Source organism: Ammodytes marinus, assembly GCF_949987685.1.
Source record: "Ammodytes marinus genome assembly, chromosome: 12".
Taxonomy (NCBI): domain Eukaryota; kingdom Metazoa; phylum Chordata; class Actinopteri; order Uranoscopiformes; family Ammodytidae; genus Ammodytes; species Ammodytes marinus.
In genome coordinates, this window is record NC_137216.1 from 7,275,204 (window position 1) to 7,294,909 (window position 19,706).

Consider the following 19,706-nt stretch of genomic DNA (forward strand, 5'->3'; position numbering starts at 1 on the left):
CCACACTAAAGACTAAGGGCCTCTCCGAATAGTCCAATCTCCTAACCTATAAGCCTCCTTTCCTATACCTTAACCCCTAAACGTCATCGGAGTTAAGGAGAGATGAAAGGTGCTTCCTATCGAACATAGGAAAAGACAGTACTGTTTCAAATGAATTTGACTCCACTTTTCCTAACCGACGTCATTGCGCGACGGCGAGTATTGCTTATGTGAGTCACTTGTGTGAAACTACACTATAGCCTATTCTCCGAAAATTGACTACAACAAGCACTCGTTTGATCCATGCGTTCTTTTCATATTGATTTTAATCAGGTTGTCGCCAACAGAGTGAGAATCACTCCCATATATCCCAATTCACAAGCGGGATAAAAAGAGGCTACACTTATGTTGATGTTGAAATTAACTGCCCCCAGTAACTTCATTAAATGTGAAGTTGGTATTTTATTTTATTATGGTGTAAATTATGTGCTACGAAAATAACTATTATGATGTTGGTCTTTTATGAGTTCTTTATTATCTTTATGGGGGAGGGGGAATTTTGTTTTAGCCGAGTTAAATCGTCCTCTCTTCTCCTCTCCTCTCTTCTGTTTTACCTCTCGCTCGTATTCGTGTAGAGTCGGTAAACTCCGGCGGTGGCCTCTTGCTTTAAATCTTGCCGCCGTAAAGGATTATGGGATACCACTATCTCCTTTCCTTTCGCATAGGTTGGTCCGGAGTAACCTATGCTAAAGGAGGGTTAAAGGATGAATCGAGGCTCCTTTCCTATGCCTTTCCTAAGCATTTTGAGAATTCGAATCACCTATCCGCCGAGTACTTCCGGGTCATCTCGATAGGAAAGGAAATTTCCTATGCAAAAAAGACTATTCGGAGAGGCCCTAAGTAAGGATATCCAAGCCTCCCTTGCTTCAATTTGGATCACTGACCACGATAAATAAGACACAGACCTTATTTTCTCTCCCTGACCCAATCTCACCATAACAACGAACTCTGTGTCGACCCCTGACATCCACCTCGGAATAACAAATTACCTTTGCTGTTGTAAATGGAGGTGCTGAGCTTTTCAGTTGGTACACACTAAAGCGCCTATAGAGCTCCACTTACTTCACTCTGAGACTGTGGGCCCTTAGAGCTTACAGGTTTCCCATGGCACGGTGTATGACTTTTAAGTGGGCATCAACATCTGTTTTGTTCCCCCCTGCACTTATGTGTAGTGTTCAACTCTCCTCACTCCCCCACCTTCTACTTTTTAAGTGGTGGTCAGAGTTGGTGTGTCCATGTTTGCCAGCTTGTTTAGGATCATTCATGCTTGGTTAACGTGGTTTTTGCTTTCCTGTCCATGGGGGCTGCTGAAAGTGTATTCTTTTATATCTAATAGCAGCAAGCAACTGGCCTCAGAGTTCTTTTGAAGTCTGTAGAGTTTTTCAGAAGCCAATGTCTATTTGTCTACAGTATGTTTATAGGTCACGTTATGCAAGATACATTTTTATTTTGTGGTTTCTAAACATCAATTTGGGTCCCCTGTCCTGTGTGTCTGTCCAGAGACTCCAGAAGTATGATAACTTTATCTCTTTTCTCATACTCCACCTTTCTGAAAACTAATGTTCCAAAACCCCAGTCAGATTTTGCTCCAATAATGTCTTCATAAAGGGGAGAGGAGGCCACGCTCCCTTATTACCAACCAAACTTAGCACTATCTCCACCTGTGCTAAGAACACCCCCAGATACCGGCAGTTAGTTTCAGGGCCAATCAGTGCAGTTTGGCATTTTGGAAGATGAGGCTTAAAGAGACATCTTCTAAAAGAGTGTTTCAGACAGAAGATGAAAAGAGGACATTTGGCAAATGCACTGTGAGACATAAAAGGCATTTTTTTGGACACTACACCATGAACACAGTTTCTATTAGAAACCTAAACTATAATATGAACCTGAAAATTATCAGAATTTATTACCTTTACACCCTAAGTCTTGAGGTCTAGGCAATTACCAAAACCCCACACGACGGCTATCCTCTGAACTGCCCATGTTGGTGGGGTATGCACCACAAAGACTATACCCAAAACATCCCCTTTTTGTGTGCAGAGAGCAGTATGCTGCTCAATTACTCATATAGTGTGTGCCTTCACTGGTGACCTGTTGATTGTTTGAATAACCCTGCACCCAGACAGGCCCAGTCTGACTCCAGAGCCAGCCAGTATAGATGTACGACCACGGGGAACTTTGGCAGCATGACCCAGGTCTGGCTCTGTTTATCACAGCAGCAGGACACTCTTTCTATTAACTGAGAAGCTATTGGGTTGCGCTGGGTGAAAAGTTGGAGAACATTGTCCGCTTGGTCTATCACCAAGCAGAAGTGATTAACGGAGGACATAGAACTTGTCGGAGTAGGGATATTATGATCCTTTTCATTTTGTTTTCTCAGTTTTCGGTGTGATTTTCCCTAAAGTGAAAAATGTAATTGATGTATCATTGTTTAAGAGCTGGAATAACTAAACATGCCATTATAGTTTACACAGTGGCTTTTGGTAATACCAAAAAAAGGAAATAAATCATGTCGTATATAAAAAGATAATTTGTGAATGGACAATGTGGTACAAACATTTGTGATTTGAAGTGAGTAACAAAAAGTTTGATTGGACAACATCTGGTCTAGCCTGGTCCAACCAGACCATCATACTTCATTTCATTTGTACAGAAGGTCTAGAAGTGCTGTAATTGGAAAACGTTCACTCACTTGGAGGCGGGTGTCTGTTGAAGTTTAAAACTATTGGATCTGCCCAGTGCCACTCTGGATTAGCCAACCAATCACATAATGTTTGGTCATCACGTGTGTCATGAGCCGGCTTCTGGCGGTGCGTTCCAGTTGGACAGGGAACTCGGAAATTTCCGACTTCATTACATATTGTGGTCTATGGATCTACCGGTACCTGGCAACGGTAACTTATTAGAGCCTAATGTTTAGTTATTTGGACAAGAAAGGTTGTCGGCGTCCATACTTTCGTGAGCAGATGCACTGCAACACAGACAGGTCGGAACTCGGAACTACCAAGTCGGAAATCTCCTTCTTCCGAGTATAAAGGAACGCAGCATTCAACTGAAACTGGAGCGCGACTTTGACGTCATCGTTCTCAGCCACTCGCTCTGTTCGCTGATTGGACACACATAAATCTGTTCGAGCAGGATCCCACTAATACGCCCCATCACCAGACTGACTACTGAAGGGAAAATGACATTTGGCCGGATGTAGGTAGGCGGGCGGAGCCAGGCTACATCTGGTCTAGAATCTTTTCTAAATGTTTTGTTGAGTAATTGAACAAAATTGACTTTATTATGTTCATGATGAATGTTATGTTATGAATGGTTAAGGCAGATCCAGGGCTGCAGCTTGAACGTCACAGTGGATGTTACCCTCACAGTCACTGGGGAGAGTTCATGGAGTGTTGACGTCTGCAGCCAGCGTCACTCCTCTGCCCTGTCCCCGCAGTGCCAAACAAAGCTCATGCTAATGCCATGAAGAGTGATAACATGCATGGTGGAAAGTGCAGCCTTGGGCCATGTAACCTCTGCATGCCCCTGTACTTTTTGCACTGTCCATTTACCCAGAAGCCTATTTAATGAATGATTTGAAAAAAAATTGTTTCCCTTTTTTTTAATTGCAGGAAGTTGGAAGTATAATTGGAAAGGTATGTTATCTTTTTATCACACATCCTTGTTAATTTATATATATATTGACCCGTGTTTTGAATTATTTAATAAATATTCATTATATATATTTTATTTCTTTTTTTACAGAAAGGGGAAACAGTAAAAAAGATGCGAGAAGAGGTGGGTTTCTGTCGAAAGAATCATTATTTGAATAACTAAATTATAAAAATATGTTACTGATTTAGTATAAGCACGATCAACATTACACATCGCTTGAAATGCATGAAACTTTTTAATTTAAAAGTTTTCTTTAGTTTATTAGTGGTGAATAAATTACTCAAATGACAGAAAACGATTGACAGATGAAGGTCTCACGCTGACTAAATGGCCGTGTTGTTCTTTTCCAGAGCGGAGCGCGAATCAATATTTCTGAGGGCAACTGTCCGGAGAGGATTGTCACCATCACTGGACCAACAGACACCATCTTCAAGGCCTTTGCTATGATTGCGTACAAATTCGAGGAGGTATGATAATACAGTTCGATTGGTGGCAGCTGCATTTATAAATAAAATATGCACAGCCCCTGGGCAATGATACACTAATGAAGCCCAAAGAGAGTTCAAGTACTTTTCCCTTATTTATGTACACATCAATTACCTGCTTTCTGCATGGGGTAGGCCTACTGTCATTTCAGATGATTGAGTGAGTTATATTTCATTGTATTCACAACAATCTTTCTCTGGGCTACTGTATCACAATCATAACACAACTCTTGCACAGTTGGAAACAGAAATGGTTAATGTACTGTAGTTCACATAGTCCCTTGATCGTGGTGGGTATTTGTATCTGATGGCTGTAATAATAGGTGACCCCTTTCAGCTATTTTTGTCCTGACTTTATTATTCCTCATCTAATTGATATACAGAAGCATTGTAACTGGGACTGCCAACAGCGGAGACCCACTGCTGTGTCCTAAACTGTGCTCAAATCCGGTCGGTCAGACAACGGCGCTCATTATTTACAGACAGAACTGAAAAGACATAAAAAGCAGCTCATTTCCTTCACATTGAGAAAATATGACAACAATGAAATGAGATAGATGTCCTTCTTTTCCAGGACATAATCAATTCCATGAGCAACAGCCCAGCAACCAGCAAGCCCCCAGTCACATTAAGGCTTGTCGTGCCAGCCAGCCAGTGTGGCTCCCTCATAGGAAAAGGAGGCTCCAAGATAAAAGAAATGAGAGAGGTATAATATGACACCTTTTTTAATGGATACAAATGCTACACAGTTATACGAGACATAATAACCTCCATACGTCCTCACTGTTTAGGGGTTTATGAATACATTTATAGTAGGATGGATATGAAAATGAAGGAATGTATTGAATTCATTTTCTAAAATTGTCCTGACGTTTCTTTTATGTTTGTTTTTGTTTGATAATGCAGTATGAAGGAATGTAATACTGAATACAATGGTGGCTTCCAGCACGTCTTTCTGTCCTCGTAGCTACAGTAACACGAGCATTGCATCTCCAGTTTAATGAGCACGGACTGAGCCCTGTTGCTTTTCTATTCAACTATTCAACAGCTTTTTAGATGAATAATGCCTCTCTAGACCAGGCTGGACATATATTCCTACATGGACTGCTAACAAGTCGTGACAAAAGGCTTTTCTCACATCCTGTGCTACCAGTGATGTAAGCAGAGCCGGCCCAAGCGAATTATGATTAGGGGGCCCCTCTCCAATGTTAGCGCTGCTGAAACTATAGATCTTTGTTAAATATCATTCACACACCCAGTGTTTTCCGCTAGTGACTCCACTGTGCAGCTGTGCGAAAATATTAGACAGCCGAGATTCAGACTCTCCCCCCCCCCGGGAGATTTTTTTAACCTTTTTAAAGTGAAATGCATGAATCTGGTGCACTTTGAGAGGAAAATTAAGATGCTAAATCTGAGAAATTTTGTGTGAACAAATAATTTGGAGACACTGGGTCAGATGAATTAGAAGCTATTGAAGAAGGACACATGGATTTTCCATAAAAATATTAATATAAAATAAAATATTATGCGGGGTCCTCTGGGATGGGCTTGGATCTCTTTTCCTTTTACGGGACATATTTCTCTGTAATATAGTGAATGCATTTAAATGCAGTGAGAGGAACGAAGCAGAAGAACTCTGTTGTCCAGCTACTGTATCTTTTTTTCCACAGACAAGGCTGAAATAGGCTATAGACTATACACAGTGCATGGGCAACTGAGGGCAGCCCCATTTCCAATTGTTTTTAAATAAACTCAATACACACTGTGCATGGATGTGAACGTGACATGATCAGATAATTTCAGATTACCTCCCAGATGAACTGATTACATTTTTAGGCTATTCATTATCTAGACCAAAACATTTTATTCCTTTTTTTGTATGATAACTCACATTTGCATAAGATGATGTTAATATCAAACACACAAACTAATAATTTTTGAGGGGGCCCTAAGCGACCACTTAGTTCGCTTATGCCTCGGGCCGCCTCTGGATCTAAGCTACAACACAGCAATGTTTCAAGTACAGCAGATCACACCTGAGCGTACCCAGCTGTGACGTTGGATGTGGTCAGAGACTAGAGATGCACTCTTCCACTATCTTTTACTTCCGAATATCTTCTGAATCCGATATCTGGGTTTTATACATTGGCTGAAACCGATACTGTCCAATATCATATTTATTATTGGTTGGTGGTGTTATTTTGTGTGAGTTAGGTTATAAAGGCTTTGGCAACACATCAATTTTAATTTTGAAATGACAAAATATATTGCCTTGTGTGAATGTGAATGAGTGCTATATGTTTGAGGTGGTGGTCAGATTATCATTCTTAGGGGTCACCATGAATAGTTTTACCAAATTCCATAACAATCTATCCAGAATTTCAGCCAGTCACTAAAATCCCAAATTTTGGTGGTGCTACAGTATGATGAGTGAGCCATAAACGTCTTCACAAAAATGCAAAGCAATCCAATAGTTGTTGAGATATTTCAATCTGGACCAAAGTGGTGGACCTACCAAAAGGCATTTAGCCCAGCCATAAAATAGAGAGCTGCCAGTAAATGTTTGCTGTACCCTAATGACCACAGTGGACATACTCTATAAAAGTGCGGTTGAAAGTGAACTTCGTCTGGAAAAATGTAAAATCTAGCAGAAGATGTGGAGCCCAAAGCAGAACCTCATTCCGCCACCGGTTTTAGCATTATCTCTATCATTAACACAGAAGAGGTCAAACTAAATACCATATTCATCATGATGTGTATCTTACAGTTGAACAAACATACAGGAGTGGAGTACAGTTATAATTTATAACACCCTGCACTATAAGTAGGGTTGGTAACAAGCAAAATACAACTATACATGCTGCCCTACTGAAGTGAGTGCCTGTAGAACCATTAACAGCCACTGAATACTTGTGAACTTTGCAAGTCCCTCAAAGTCTCCTATACTCTGCTCCAGTCCACAGGAGCCCAGGTTCAGGTGGCAGGGGACATGCTGCCCAACTCTACAGAACGTGCGGTGACAATCTCTGGGACCCCAGAAGCCATTATCCAGTGTGTCAAACAGATCTGTGTGGTCATGCTGGAGGTAAGATTATGTTCAGATTTAGCAAAACAGCTGTGAAGTGTCAGTTTTTGTTGAAGAATGACGTTACGTATTCAAGCAGAACCTCCCATGAAGGCGGTATTGAGTAGTTTGAGGCTACGAGGGTTGAGTGACGTTTCCGACAAGACCCCCCATGCAACATGCTTAGCTAGTAACTTTCTCACTAATGGATTTTTGCTGTTTTAAAAAAAATGGCACCACGAGTTACAAGTTGGGCTTGGTGGATTGCAGCCATATCACACCCGATATTGGATCAGATCAGTCCTGTCCCTAGTCGGGCAAGGTCAGAAACACCTGGCATTCGGTGTGCATGAATGTCAACTTGATAAACAATCTACTTGTGTAATACAGGGTGACTTCTGTCTTGTTTTTGTTGAAGAGTTGGATAAGTATTAGAACATCTGTGTACAACTTTTCAGCTGAACTGACAAGGAAAAAAACGCCTCTCTGTTTCCGTAACATTAAGGATTCTTGGTATGTTATTGAAAGCAAATATATCCCCGGTGAAAAATTCCTCCCTTTTCAGGCCGGGAGCTCCAGGGGAAATCTGATTAAGCCATCTAAGTAGGTTTAGATGCCGTAGCACAGCATGAATAAAGAATATGCTGTGTCGTTATGGTAAGCTCGCAAACTATAACTCCCCGCTTTCTCATTTGAACTACTACCTTGCCACCGTAGGGAAAATACATTTGTGAGAAGAAAAATCGAGGCGTGGTGATGCATTTATTCAGTGATGTTCAACCTTTCAGGTCACTGTATTTGTACTCATCTGTGTGAATAGAGACCCATAGAGACCCCTAATACCTCAGAGCTCCACGACTCCTTTTTGTCTTCACGAACAGCACATTTCTGTTGTTTTTAACAGCTGCCAGCAAATTAAAACTTTTTGCACAGTCAGAACACTAATTGCAGGGAAACAATATTACCTCTTCCCCTGCTGTGTCTCTGATGTAGCTCGACACAATGAAGCAGCTGGGAAAGGTGATTGCCCAGATTGAATGAATTAAGTTCAGCTGTATTTGCCTTTAGGATTATTGAACATCAACATTCTGCTCCTCTTTCATGACATGACACACGGCAAATCAGGCAAATAGGAAATCTTAGAAGTAGCAAAGGAATTGAATGAAGTAGTTTATCTTTTAGGGAAATGTGTCAGCCTTCTTGTCAAGAGTTGTATGAGACTATCAACAATACCCCTAGCCTTAGCCTATCTGTTCATTAAATATGAAGCTATAGGCCAGCTAAACATAACGATAAGAGACCGGGGGAGCAGACAAAATATGTGTACCAGCATTTCTAAAGCTCAGTAATTGACATGAAGCCACTGCTTTCGGCCAAGAAATAGTCTGGCCCCATAAAATCTCAAAATGGATTTGATGCTTTAAAAAAAAACTTGGTTAGTGCATGGGTGTGAAACATTGAGTGGCTAGATTTATACATGAGAGATCCTCATCTAACTCTAATATTGGTCTACTCCTTTTTAAATAAGTCCTTTTTTTCAAACAAAGTAAGACCGTGCTGACTTTCCTCTGTCTTCCCCTTTCTCCTAGTCTCCACCAAAAGGTGCCACCATCCCATATCGCCCAAAGCCCGCCTCCACCCCGGTCATTTTTTCGGGTGGCCAGGTAAGAGCTGAGATAGCTGGCTGTAGCTTGTCTGTTTATGCCTACAGCCAATCTGACACCTTAACTGCAGCATCAGCCATTCATTGCCTGTCACTGCGAGCATTTATACTCTTTGATATGCACATTTGTATGCCAGCACACACTTTCACAAATGGGACTGTCCTCATAACTGGAAATTACAACATCAGTCGTTTCAAGCACTAAAATGAGCTAGGTTTACATTTTCCTGACACACAACCTCTTGCAAATCACCCAAATAGGTATGCCTTGTCCGCTGTCACAAGCAAAGGCAGACGACAGAAAAAAGGCTTAGGGAGATAATAGAGGCTGTGATTGATGTGTGTATGCAGTTCATGTTATGTCATCTTTGGTTGGGCACACAGGAAATAAGGCGCATACATATCACCATTATGTGTGATTCGGCGGCGATGAGCGCCAGCCACAATGCACAACACATGCTATAGTACATCCAGCTAATGCCGATCATTTGGTTCTAGATCTAAAAGCTGTTTTAAAATGTAGCGAAAAAAGAGCAATACAATTGAAAAACACAGCAGATCGCTACCTTTAATGACTCCAATTATTCTTTTATTTGTGCAAATTTGACGTATTTGTTCGGTAAATGGAACGTAGCACAACACTGAATAAAGCCTTTAGACAACACATTATACACACACAAACACAAACACACACACACACACACACACACACACACACACACACACACACACACACATACCTGTGCAATATTGTACGTACAACCCAATACGTCCATAAAATGGGCCTTTTCAGTTTTGTTTAGTGTCCAATATGATTTTTGAAGCTACTAAATCCATTAGATTGTGCAGTTTTCCCTTGTATTGGGTCCACTCTAGTCATGAATTATGGTGCACAATCTTCCTGGATCTGATCTTAAAACAACTGCTGTCAGAACATGAAATATTGCTCTTATTCTCAGTTAAAACAAAGTGCCCACAGTGACCACAGCAATTACCTTTTTGAGTCTAGTGCACTTTATGATGTACTTTAGGACATTGTCTGTTTGACACTCACTGTTCTAAACTTTTTATTAAGAATTGGGCATACACACGTTCTCATTGCACTTCATACTCATCTACATATCATGATTACTGCTCTGAATATGGTAAAGAGGAGTATGCTTAAGATTGTTCACTTTAAAGTCACTTATGGTTTAAAAAAACTATCAGAATACATTTGCAATCAACTCTTTATCTATGTCACTTGAGCTACAATAGTGCACATTGTGATGAATAGAGCACAGGACGGAACAAGCTTTTTATGTTTTTGTAATGTATTGTGAATGAGATGCCAAATTCTCATATCCCTTATATGTGTTTCTTTTTCATCTTTCCAGGCTTACACAATTCAGGGACAATATGCCATACCCCACCCAGATGTGAGTTCATAGTTCCTTTCTAATTTTATTGAAGAATGATGAATGCAGTGTATCTTTATTATATATCATTAAATATAAAGTGGCAGACAGTCAATTACTTGGACACGATTTAAGAGGTAAATCATAAATCACGACTCCCTTGTCGTAAAAAGGTTGGACTAAAACTTAGCCACCGGAAAGGACCCCTTAGCAGATCTAGTTGATACAGTAACGAAACACTGACAGCTGATCATAGTGATAAAGGCAATGACAGTATAATGGCAGATTTGATGTGTACACCCCGTTAATTCCACCGGACCGTATCATCTCCATTAATATCAAGCCTTTCATCCATCTTTGTCGCGAGAGCATATAAAGAGCCGCTACGTCCGTGTCACATACACTAATTCAAAGTTGGGCAGTGATTGATGCCATTGGAGGTGGTGGCTGACGGTACAATCATTCAAGTAGGATGCTTGAAACCCTCTTCCACGCTCATTAAAAACACCTCTTTAAAATGAGAAGAAGGCTTGAGCGCATCCGTCGCTTCCCCCCGCTCCTGATGGAAATGATATTACAGCAGAGAGGGTGTACATCCTGTGACCATGTCGGCGAAGAGAGACTGCCTTGACTGGCACCGAAAAAATAGCAAAAGTTCTCTGACTCACGCCAACTAGAAGGACATTATGGTAATGAGGGGGCAAACAGACATTTCTGCATTTAGGTCAGGTGCTTGTGGGCGGAGTTGTTAAGATTCACAATTGTCTAAAGCTAAAGTGCGTAACTTCTTTCGCCCCCATGAGGAATTCTGAGTTATTACAACAACACTCTCGGCACGTCTACGTGAGGTAAACCTTCGGTGATCACGCATGGATTTTATACATGCTGCTGGTGCATCCAGGTTTTTTTTCTGAGAAGGAGAATCGACAACTGAAACATTTCGTGGGCGCTTCTTGTGATTTTTCTGAGCTCCTGCGCCTCCTGCGTGTCTGGGAGGGCGACACCAGTTTGTAAACGCTGCCATATATAAGAAATGCAGAGAGTTCTGTGGAGCTGACAGGCTTAATCACATTTGTGTCAACTTGTGATGGTCATGGCTTGAATGTAATAACAAAAACATCCATTTAAAAAAAGATCGAGTAACCTAGCAACTCCATGACAGACAATCCATCCTCTTTCTATGTCTCTTTTTTCCCTTACTTTTTTTTGTCCTCCACCATGGCCTCCATCTCCTCACCGTTTTCTTCACTCTAGTTTTTTGGTTGGCTTCATTTTCGTGGTGCGACCTGTGTAACAGTAACATCTTAGCTCTACTTTCCCTCCTAACCCCTTCAGCAGTTGACCAAGCTCCACCAGTTGGCTATGCAGCAAACCCCTTTTACCCCTCTCGGACAGACCACCCCTGCTTTCCCTGGTACGTACCCACGAGGTCCCTTTAGCTGTAGATTCCTTCTCTTTGCATCCAGAGAAAACATTCATTTGACTATTCCCCCCTACCTTCTCCACCTAATCTCTCTTCTGGCACAGCATGACTTGGTCCCCGTGGTTTCTCTCCTTCTTTTGATTTATTTTTTTATTTTTGTGTTTTTATTTTTCTCTTGGCCCTGTCTGATATAATGCCAGGGAACAAAATAAATAAATTAGGCTTCACTTTAAAATGATGTATTAAAAATTTGCATTATCACTTGGCAACAGGATATATCCTTCCTCCAACACATTTGGAGGAAGTTTTTAGGTGCGTTCGACTCTCACTCACTACATTGTGCTATCAAAACCAAATCAATCTCCCTCCCCATCTGAATTGAACTGTGTCACTCTGGACCCTGATACAATCTTCCTCCTGTAGGCTATCATACCCTCTATATATTTGCAAACACTCATCTGGATATCTCCTGAATTAATAGGCTTACACCAGTCTTTGATTTTTGTCTTTGTTCCTTACAACTAGAAGTATGTGGAGGTAAGCTTACCATAATTAATTGAAAGATGTAATAAATCAACAATGATTCTTCAGAAAGTGTCCCCCTTATTTAAATGCATTTCAGTGTCATATCTATTTCGACATCCTATCAAATTACACGCACGCACACACACACACACACACACACACACACACACACACACACACACACACACACACACAGTTTTCCACTCACAATCTACTACTTGTCCGTACTGTGTGGGCTGAAAATAAAACCAGTTTCCAGATAGGTTGTGGATCGTGAGGAAAAAAAAAGTTATTTTGACACCTTTAAAAAGTTTGCTGGGGAGATCCATATTGTATTACTTTTTGTATGTTAAACATAACATAAGGCTGGAACCAGGTAAAGGTTAGCTTAGTGTAGCTCTGCTTTCTTGCTGGTAGGCAAATCTTTTTACCTTTTGACATAATCATGCTAGCCAGTCTTTTTGATATACTAAGCTAACCGTCTGCTTTCTGCAACGTTGTAGGCCTATGTAAAGGAGGAGTCAGCGATTCTGGAGAATGCTTGTTCCAAAAATATCAAGTGTTAATACACAGCCTAGGCTCTGTTAAAGGGCATGTAACTGTGGCCCCCTTTGTTTACATGGCGACTTAACCCATTGATGACGGCTGCTGCGCGATGCCACATTGGCTCTCCTGCCTGATGCTGCATCGCGCAGCATTATTACTTTATCTAATTTTCATGGCATTCCCAGCATAGAATGCACTGTCATTGGTTCAAATACACGAGGTGGGTTTTGTTGAATTTTTTAAGACCACGTGACCACCCAAAAGTTGTGTGGTTTGCCGAAAATCATGTCAATAAAAAAAATAAAAAAATAAAACAAAATAATAAAAAAAAATACGCCAGCTATGTCGGCGACAGAACAGTTAGTGGCGTTTGGTGCGCAGAATCAAGGTCTACTATAGACTACTGATGAAAATCACACAACACATTGCATCTATATATTTAATACTTTTCTAATTCATCTAATTTTGACGATTTTTAGAAATATTTGTTGGTTTGTAAGCGCTAAGGGAGCATGTTTAAATAAAACCTGTGAACCTTAACTTTTAAATGTATTTTATTTCATGTTTCTATGTGCTACACAGGCTTAGATATTAAGGTTTTGGTAGACTTGACAATTCGTACTATTTTTTCAGAAAACCCTCAGGCATTAAGGACATGCATCCTAGATTGCCATAGTCATCAATGGGTTAAAGATCCTAGGCTGTATATTAACACTAGATTTTCTACCGTTTTTGACTAAAACAAGCATTCTGCATAATTGCTGACTCCACTTTGAATATATAAAGGTATCAATCATATCATCTAACAACGTCAATCAAGCAAATAAGGTTATTTCCAAAAATGTTGCTTTAAAAGTTACCCCTCTCCTAAAGTGACTTTTTAAAGTCCAATCTCCTTTCTTGTTCTGTTGCTCCCTAATCCAGGTTTGGATGCCAGTCCACCAGCAAGCACCCATGAACTCACCATTCCTAATGATGTGAGTAGCCTACTGCTTACCTGAGAGAGCTGACTGAGAGATACAGGCTGCAGCATGTTGTAAAATATTAAACTTGTCAATGTCAATTGTTCAAAAAATATTATAGTGTATGCGTATATAGTAAGCTAACTAAAATTATTCAGACTGTTGTCACTGAGCACACTTATACACATTTACGAGGGTGGATGGCAGCTTTCATTCTTGTTGACTCATATGGAAAATATTTTCAAATAGCAGAGGCTTCTGCCATAATCCTCTTCAGACGTGTTTATCTAATAAGAACCAATGCTTGAAAACATTGCCAACAATGATCCTGCAAACTTAAGTTCTTAGTGTTTCCACCAGTCAGCTGTTCTAATGTCCACGCTACCTACCGTTAAAGTTAATTTCCTGAATGATGGGATATTAATCCATTTCATCATCCATTAAACCCATTTGTATCATCAAATGTGTTACAGTAGTCTACCTACAGTAACCCATTTGACATATACCGTATAGTGTATCAGGAAAACAAAGGCTTCATGTTAAAAAGGTTCTGCATTCTTTCCAGCTAATAGGCTGCATTATTGGACGCCAGGGAACCAAAATAAATGAGATCCGACAGATGTCTGGGGCACAGATCAAAATTGCCAACGCCATGGAGGGCTCGTCAGAGCGCCAGATCACCATCACAGGAACCCCCGCTAACATCAGCCTGGCCCAGTATCTCATCAATGCCAGGTAACCGTTTCACTCTGAACAGCTGGGCTCCAGCACAATCTAAAGCATAACAGCACGAATGACCAAGGTTATAGTGATGAACAATGCTAGCTGTTATCGTGCCGTTTGAAATGAATTAAATATATCTTGCTAGATTAGTTCTTCCATTCACCACACTGGTACGCCGTCGCTTTGCCAGGAAATGCACACAATCTGTCAGGGACAAAGGGACATACAGTATACTTGACTAAAGTGGCTATTCATTACTTTCCAATTCATTCCTGTCTTTTTGTTCCTTATTCACATCGAAATGCATACTTGAAAATGAATTAAGTGTAAGCGAGTGCCCTCCTTTAAAGTACAGTATGGCTCATGGGATTAATGATAAATACAAAGACTATAAACTGGGTTTTTGTACATAACCTGTATATTTGCATGATGACATGTTTAATGCCTACCTCAGTCTGGAATGTTCATTGTTAAAATCTTTGTGATAAACATGTAAAACTAATTTACGTTACTAAATTAAAAGATAAAAGACCAAAGATTAAATAAACAGCTGCTGGATAGTAAGATTGTATATACTAGTAAAATGCCAAAGGAAAAGTTTTTCCCATCTGATTTATCTCGCCATGCCACTAATTCATTATCAACGGAGAACATACATGTATTATCCTAAAATCTGAGAAAGCTGTACCTCAAATGTCCGCAGGCTACTTACGCCTCAAGGTCAAATGTTATCAGCATTAGAACAGGAGAACCCACACACTCTCCAAACAAGACTTCATGTCTTTAACTTCTTAAAAGGGTAGCGGTCCTGCTGACAAAACTAACGGCTAAATTGCTTTCCCCACAATTCCAATGGCAGGTTCAGGGACGTGGCTGCCATGTGGAATGACCCCTCATCCATGGCTGCATCCTGAAGTCACCCCACATGTGGTTCTGCTTACTGAAGGCTTACATCCCAAACCACCGCTTTACGATTAACCTCTATGTGTAATCCCATGGAACTTCCGCTAGACTCCTTTGGCATAAGCCTGTGGGGAAACCTATACTACAAGTCGGATTAACAACACTGAGCTTTGTTTTAAATGGATGTAGGCCTGTGTATCGTTGAATAAATAGTTTTGACATTTTGGGGAAACATTGTTAATTTTTCCTTTTTTTATTTATTTTTGCTTAAGTTTGGATAAGATGAACAATACAACTGTCGTCTCTGTCAGTTGATGATGCAGCTAGATGTAGAGGATGGTTAGCTTAGCCTAGCATTGAAAGACTGGAAGCAGAAAGCCCGGTTTTGTTTAACGGTAACACAATCTTCATAGCAACACCTATCATACTTACTTTTCAACATAGTTGCCTGGTAACACACACTTGTACTAACATTGATGACAAGAAGTCACTGCTTGCGTCAAAGACACCTTGGTAAAACCCAACAGTAAATTGCCATTTTTACACTAATGGTTAATCTTTCAAATGTAAATCAAGCCCCTTTCACTCTGGGTCAGATTCCCTGGATAATTTCCGGAATTTGTGTGGCTTTATTGAGTTTCAAAAGGTGCCATTGGCCACATATACTGTATCAGTTTCCTGTCTTTACGCCATGCTAAGCTAAGCTAACTACCTCCTGGCATTGACGTGCAAACATGAGATTCGTATTGCTCTTCTGCTTTTCTTACTTTTTGTAAGAAATATTTCCCAACATGTCAAACTACTCCTTTATGTATTTATTTAGCATGCCTCATTCCAAGAATAATATTGTATTTCTTTTTGTCATTGCTATATTAGATACATTTACCTATTATGTCCTATTGTATCATTGTCTTGAAAGAGTAAAATTAATAAAAAATGTAAAATTAACAAAAAAGTGAAGAAAAAAAAGAACACACGACTGCCACTCGAGTATTTGCTGTTAGAAGGAAGAGTGATGTGATGCCTCTGTCAGGGAATAAAGCAATTTCTACATTGGACATTTCGTGCCACCACCATTCTTTTCAGTCCACTGCATGGCTTCATGAGGGGGTTTGTATGGTTATGTTACCATATGGTTTTGTTTGAAAGGGCACAATGACAATATGGTATCAAATATGTGACAAAAAGGTGCCAGTAAGGATTGGACCACAAAGCCAACCACTGCAACCAACCAACCGCAGCATAACTTTACAAGGCGAAAGTTCCTTCTTTCACAGTTGTTTTTATTTTCTCTGTCTGTCTGCCTCCCTCCTCCTCCCCTAACCCCCAATCTTCCCCGAACCTTTCTATAGGCTGACGTCTGAAGTCACAGGGATGGGCACACTCTAATTTCTACCCATCATCCCTCAGTGCATCACATAACCCTTGAGTGAATGGCATTGCACCTATGCCTATTCATTTCTGTATTTGACTGTGTCCTGATATTTATTCTACTTTGACCTTCATCGTCTCTAGTTCTCACTGTTGACATGCATATTTGCACTGTTATTAAGATTTCCTCACATTTATGCAAATTATGTTGTTTTTAGTTTATGAAAAGTCACTTTTCTTTGTTTGACACTCTAGATACCTTCCATGGCATCTCACACACTGCACTGCTTTGATTTTTCGCCATGTTCCAACACAAACTCAGCACTGTCATTTTTGGTTTTGCACTGCAGGCACCTGAAGGTAAATTTAAAATAAATCTAACCATTGGTATGGACAATTGAAACCAATTCCTCTACCTCAAATTAATATGCCAGAATTGTATTCCATAAACAAGTAGGTGCATTCCATGACACAAACCCAGATTTTTCTATTCCAGTTTATTTTTTACATTGGTTCCAAGATTCATCATATTGTTGCCTGTTGACATTCACCTGTCTGTGGTGTATGCACACACTATAGATTGATCAGCATGACACAATACAGTCACTGCATTTTCAATTTACTGTCATATCAAACAGGCAGGAAGGTGGACTGAACGGTGAAAAGGAATGGAACACGCTGTGGACAGTCTATTTATGCACCGGATCTGTCACTCTCACTCCAATTTGAAATGACCTCACGGGTACTGCAATATCAGTCTTTCCGAGCTGGGTGGAAAAAATTAAAATAAGCCAAATAAATGACTGCAGCCAAGGGTGAAATCTAAATGCGTGCTATAAATAAAGGCTCACTCTATTCAACTATACGGCACAATAATCTAATCATGTCAAATCATCCAGCCTTCCTATGGCATTTATGTATGTATAATAGGCAAGGGCCACATAGGAAGGTCTGATCATTGCCAAGTGTATATTGGCACTCATGTGTAGGCAATTGGAGGTGTATCAGAGTACGTCAAAAGGGCAAACACTCTTGGGAGGAGAGGCTCTCATTAGCTGCCTGCCATACAGACACCTGGCACAGTTTAGTTGACAGTTACAGCGTGAAAAACACGTGTGTTTGAATAACCGATGAAAATTGAATACATATTTTGTGAGGTATGTACTGTATATATCTTCTGTACAAGGGACCAGCTTGATTTTGTTAAACAATCAAGAAAGACACACGCCTTACATATAGTGTATGTATGAGTGTCTCTGTAGGTGTCATTGAATACAGTATCTCCTTGGTTACACCAATTGGTGTGTCTCTGTTACATCCCCTTACTCCCAGATGCACACCCGCCCAACCCATATCCCTGTTCAATCTAAAGCTGAATGTATTTGAAAATGTGTTTTAGCCGCTAACTTACACATGCCATACTCTGATTAAAACCCTTTAAAGGGCCCCGCCTTCCAAAAAGCCCATTCTTCTCTGATTGGCCCTGATCCTAACTACCGGTTTGAATCTGACTGCCAGTTAGAGTGTGCTTATCACAGATGAAGATGATGCTAACTTAGGTTGGTAATGAAGGGGCATGACTTCTCCTCTTATGACATCATAAGGGGAGAGAAATCTGACAGGTTTATGAACACATGTTTTCAGAAAGGTGGAGGTGGAGAAACGAGAGGATTGTTTTTTTAATCATACTTTGGGAGTCTCTAGTCACATCGGGAACCCTTATTAATGTTGGAAGCATGAATAAGTGCAAAATGTTATGTATTCTGATTATTTTCTATTATTTTAAGTTTGAAATATATACCTAAACCAATACATTCCCATATTTTCTGCAATGATATGAATGGCCCTGTAATTAGCTGAAACTCTGAAAAATGTAGGCTATACAATTAAAATAATCTATATATCTATATCAATCACATTCAAGCATGGCAAGAAAAATAAAGCTATTCTAATGGCGGATTTTTGCTGATTGTAGGTAGCTACCATTTTAATCCATTACAATCAAACACTGTGTTCCTAAAGTCTGGATCGCCATATTTCCTGTGATGTTACAGATGGGATGTTTGGGGAATATTATTTGCATCGCCATAGTTTAGGTTTAGGTACTTGGCTTTTGGTTAGAATTCAACATAAGTATGGACATTCTGAGTCAGAATTGCATTGCTGGTGTTGAAACAAGACTGATTTACATTCGTACATCTACATTTTACATTTACATATTGCTTCACATTTACATTATGAATGTAAAATCTGTACATTTGCGCTCATCTGGCTGCATCCAGATCAGATGTGTTTGACGAACAAACTGAGGAATAGCTTAGTGAGGTTTTTAATGTGTCCTTAAAACGCTTTCCTTCATCTACATGTTCTCATCTGTAAAGTAGTTTCATATTATCTGTGAAGTACCCATTATGGTGGCGTTTATAGGTCCAAGGTTGTGTGCCATTTAAAGCTCCCATATTGTGCAAATGCACTTTTCTTTATGGGTCTATGGTGTGCCTACAGACTGCCAAAGTATCAAAAAAGAAAGCTCTCTCCTTTTCTCACTCTCCCCTTTTCTGAAACCCTCCACCTCTCCACCCAATATACTCAAGTCAGAATTCTCCCCGTTTCTGACGTCAAAAACTGGAAAGCCAGAAGCTTCCACTGTGCAGTCCACCCCCCTATTTCTTATTGGTCCACGGCCCCGAGATCCTCTCGAAAAATATTCCTTCACCCCCATGTTGTTTGCTTGTTGCTAAGCGACAAGATGCCTGTAGTACGGCAAAACATGATGAATGTTGCCTAATCCACTAATTTATCCTCGTTTTTAATAACACAACGGATAGGAAGCTACTTGTGCTTTTTTTCAAACAGTGAAATAAATGTTTTTACTGGTATTTTTGCCTGACTGGTGTATAGCTATTAGCTTTGGGACAAGCATTCAGCTTTTGCTCCTCATAAAA

At 40.2% G+C, this 19,706-nt stretch overlaps 1 protein-coding gene across 1 annotated transcript in view; it reads left to right on the plus strand.

Annotated features, from left to right (window-relative positions):
- pcbp3 (poly(rC) binding protein 3) overlaps positions 1-16,779 on the plus strand; it is a gene marked incomplete at its 3' end in the record, with an annotated part of 32,447 nt that extends 15,668 nt beyond the window's left edge. Inside the window, exons 3-13 of the mRNA XM_080038726.1 lie at positions 3,657-3,680; positions 3,790-3,822; positions 4,050-4,166; positions 4,759-4,890; positions 7,141-7,269; positions 8,838-8,912; positions 10,288-10,329; positions 11,644-11,722; positions 13,727-13,779; positions 14,330-14,499; positions 16,743-16,779. Coding sequence (XP_079894852.1) covers positions 3,657-3,680; positions 3,790-3,822; positions 4,050-4,166; positions 4,759-4,890; positions 7,141-7,269; positions 8,838-8,912; positions 10,288-10,329; positions 11,644-11,722; positions 13,727-13,779; positions 14,330-14,499; positions 16,743-16,779 — 891 coding nt within the window. The remainder of the gene's footprint in view (positions 1-3,656; positions 3,681-3,789; positions 3,823-4,049; positions 4,167-4,758; positions 4,891-7,140; positions 7,270-8,837; positions 8,913-10,287; positions 10,330-11,643; positions 11,723-13,726; positions 13,780-14,329; positions 14,500-16,742) is intronic.
- Between the last annotated feature and the right edge of the window lie 2,927 nt (positions 16,780-19,706).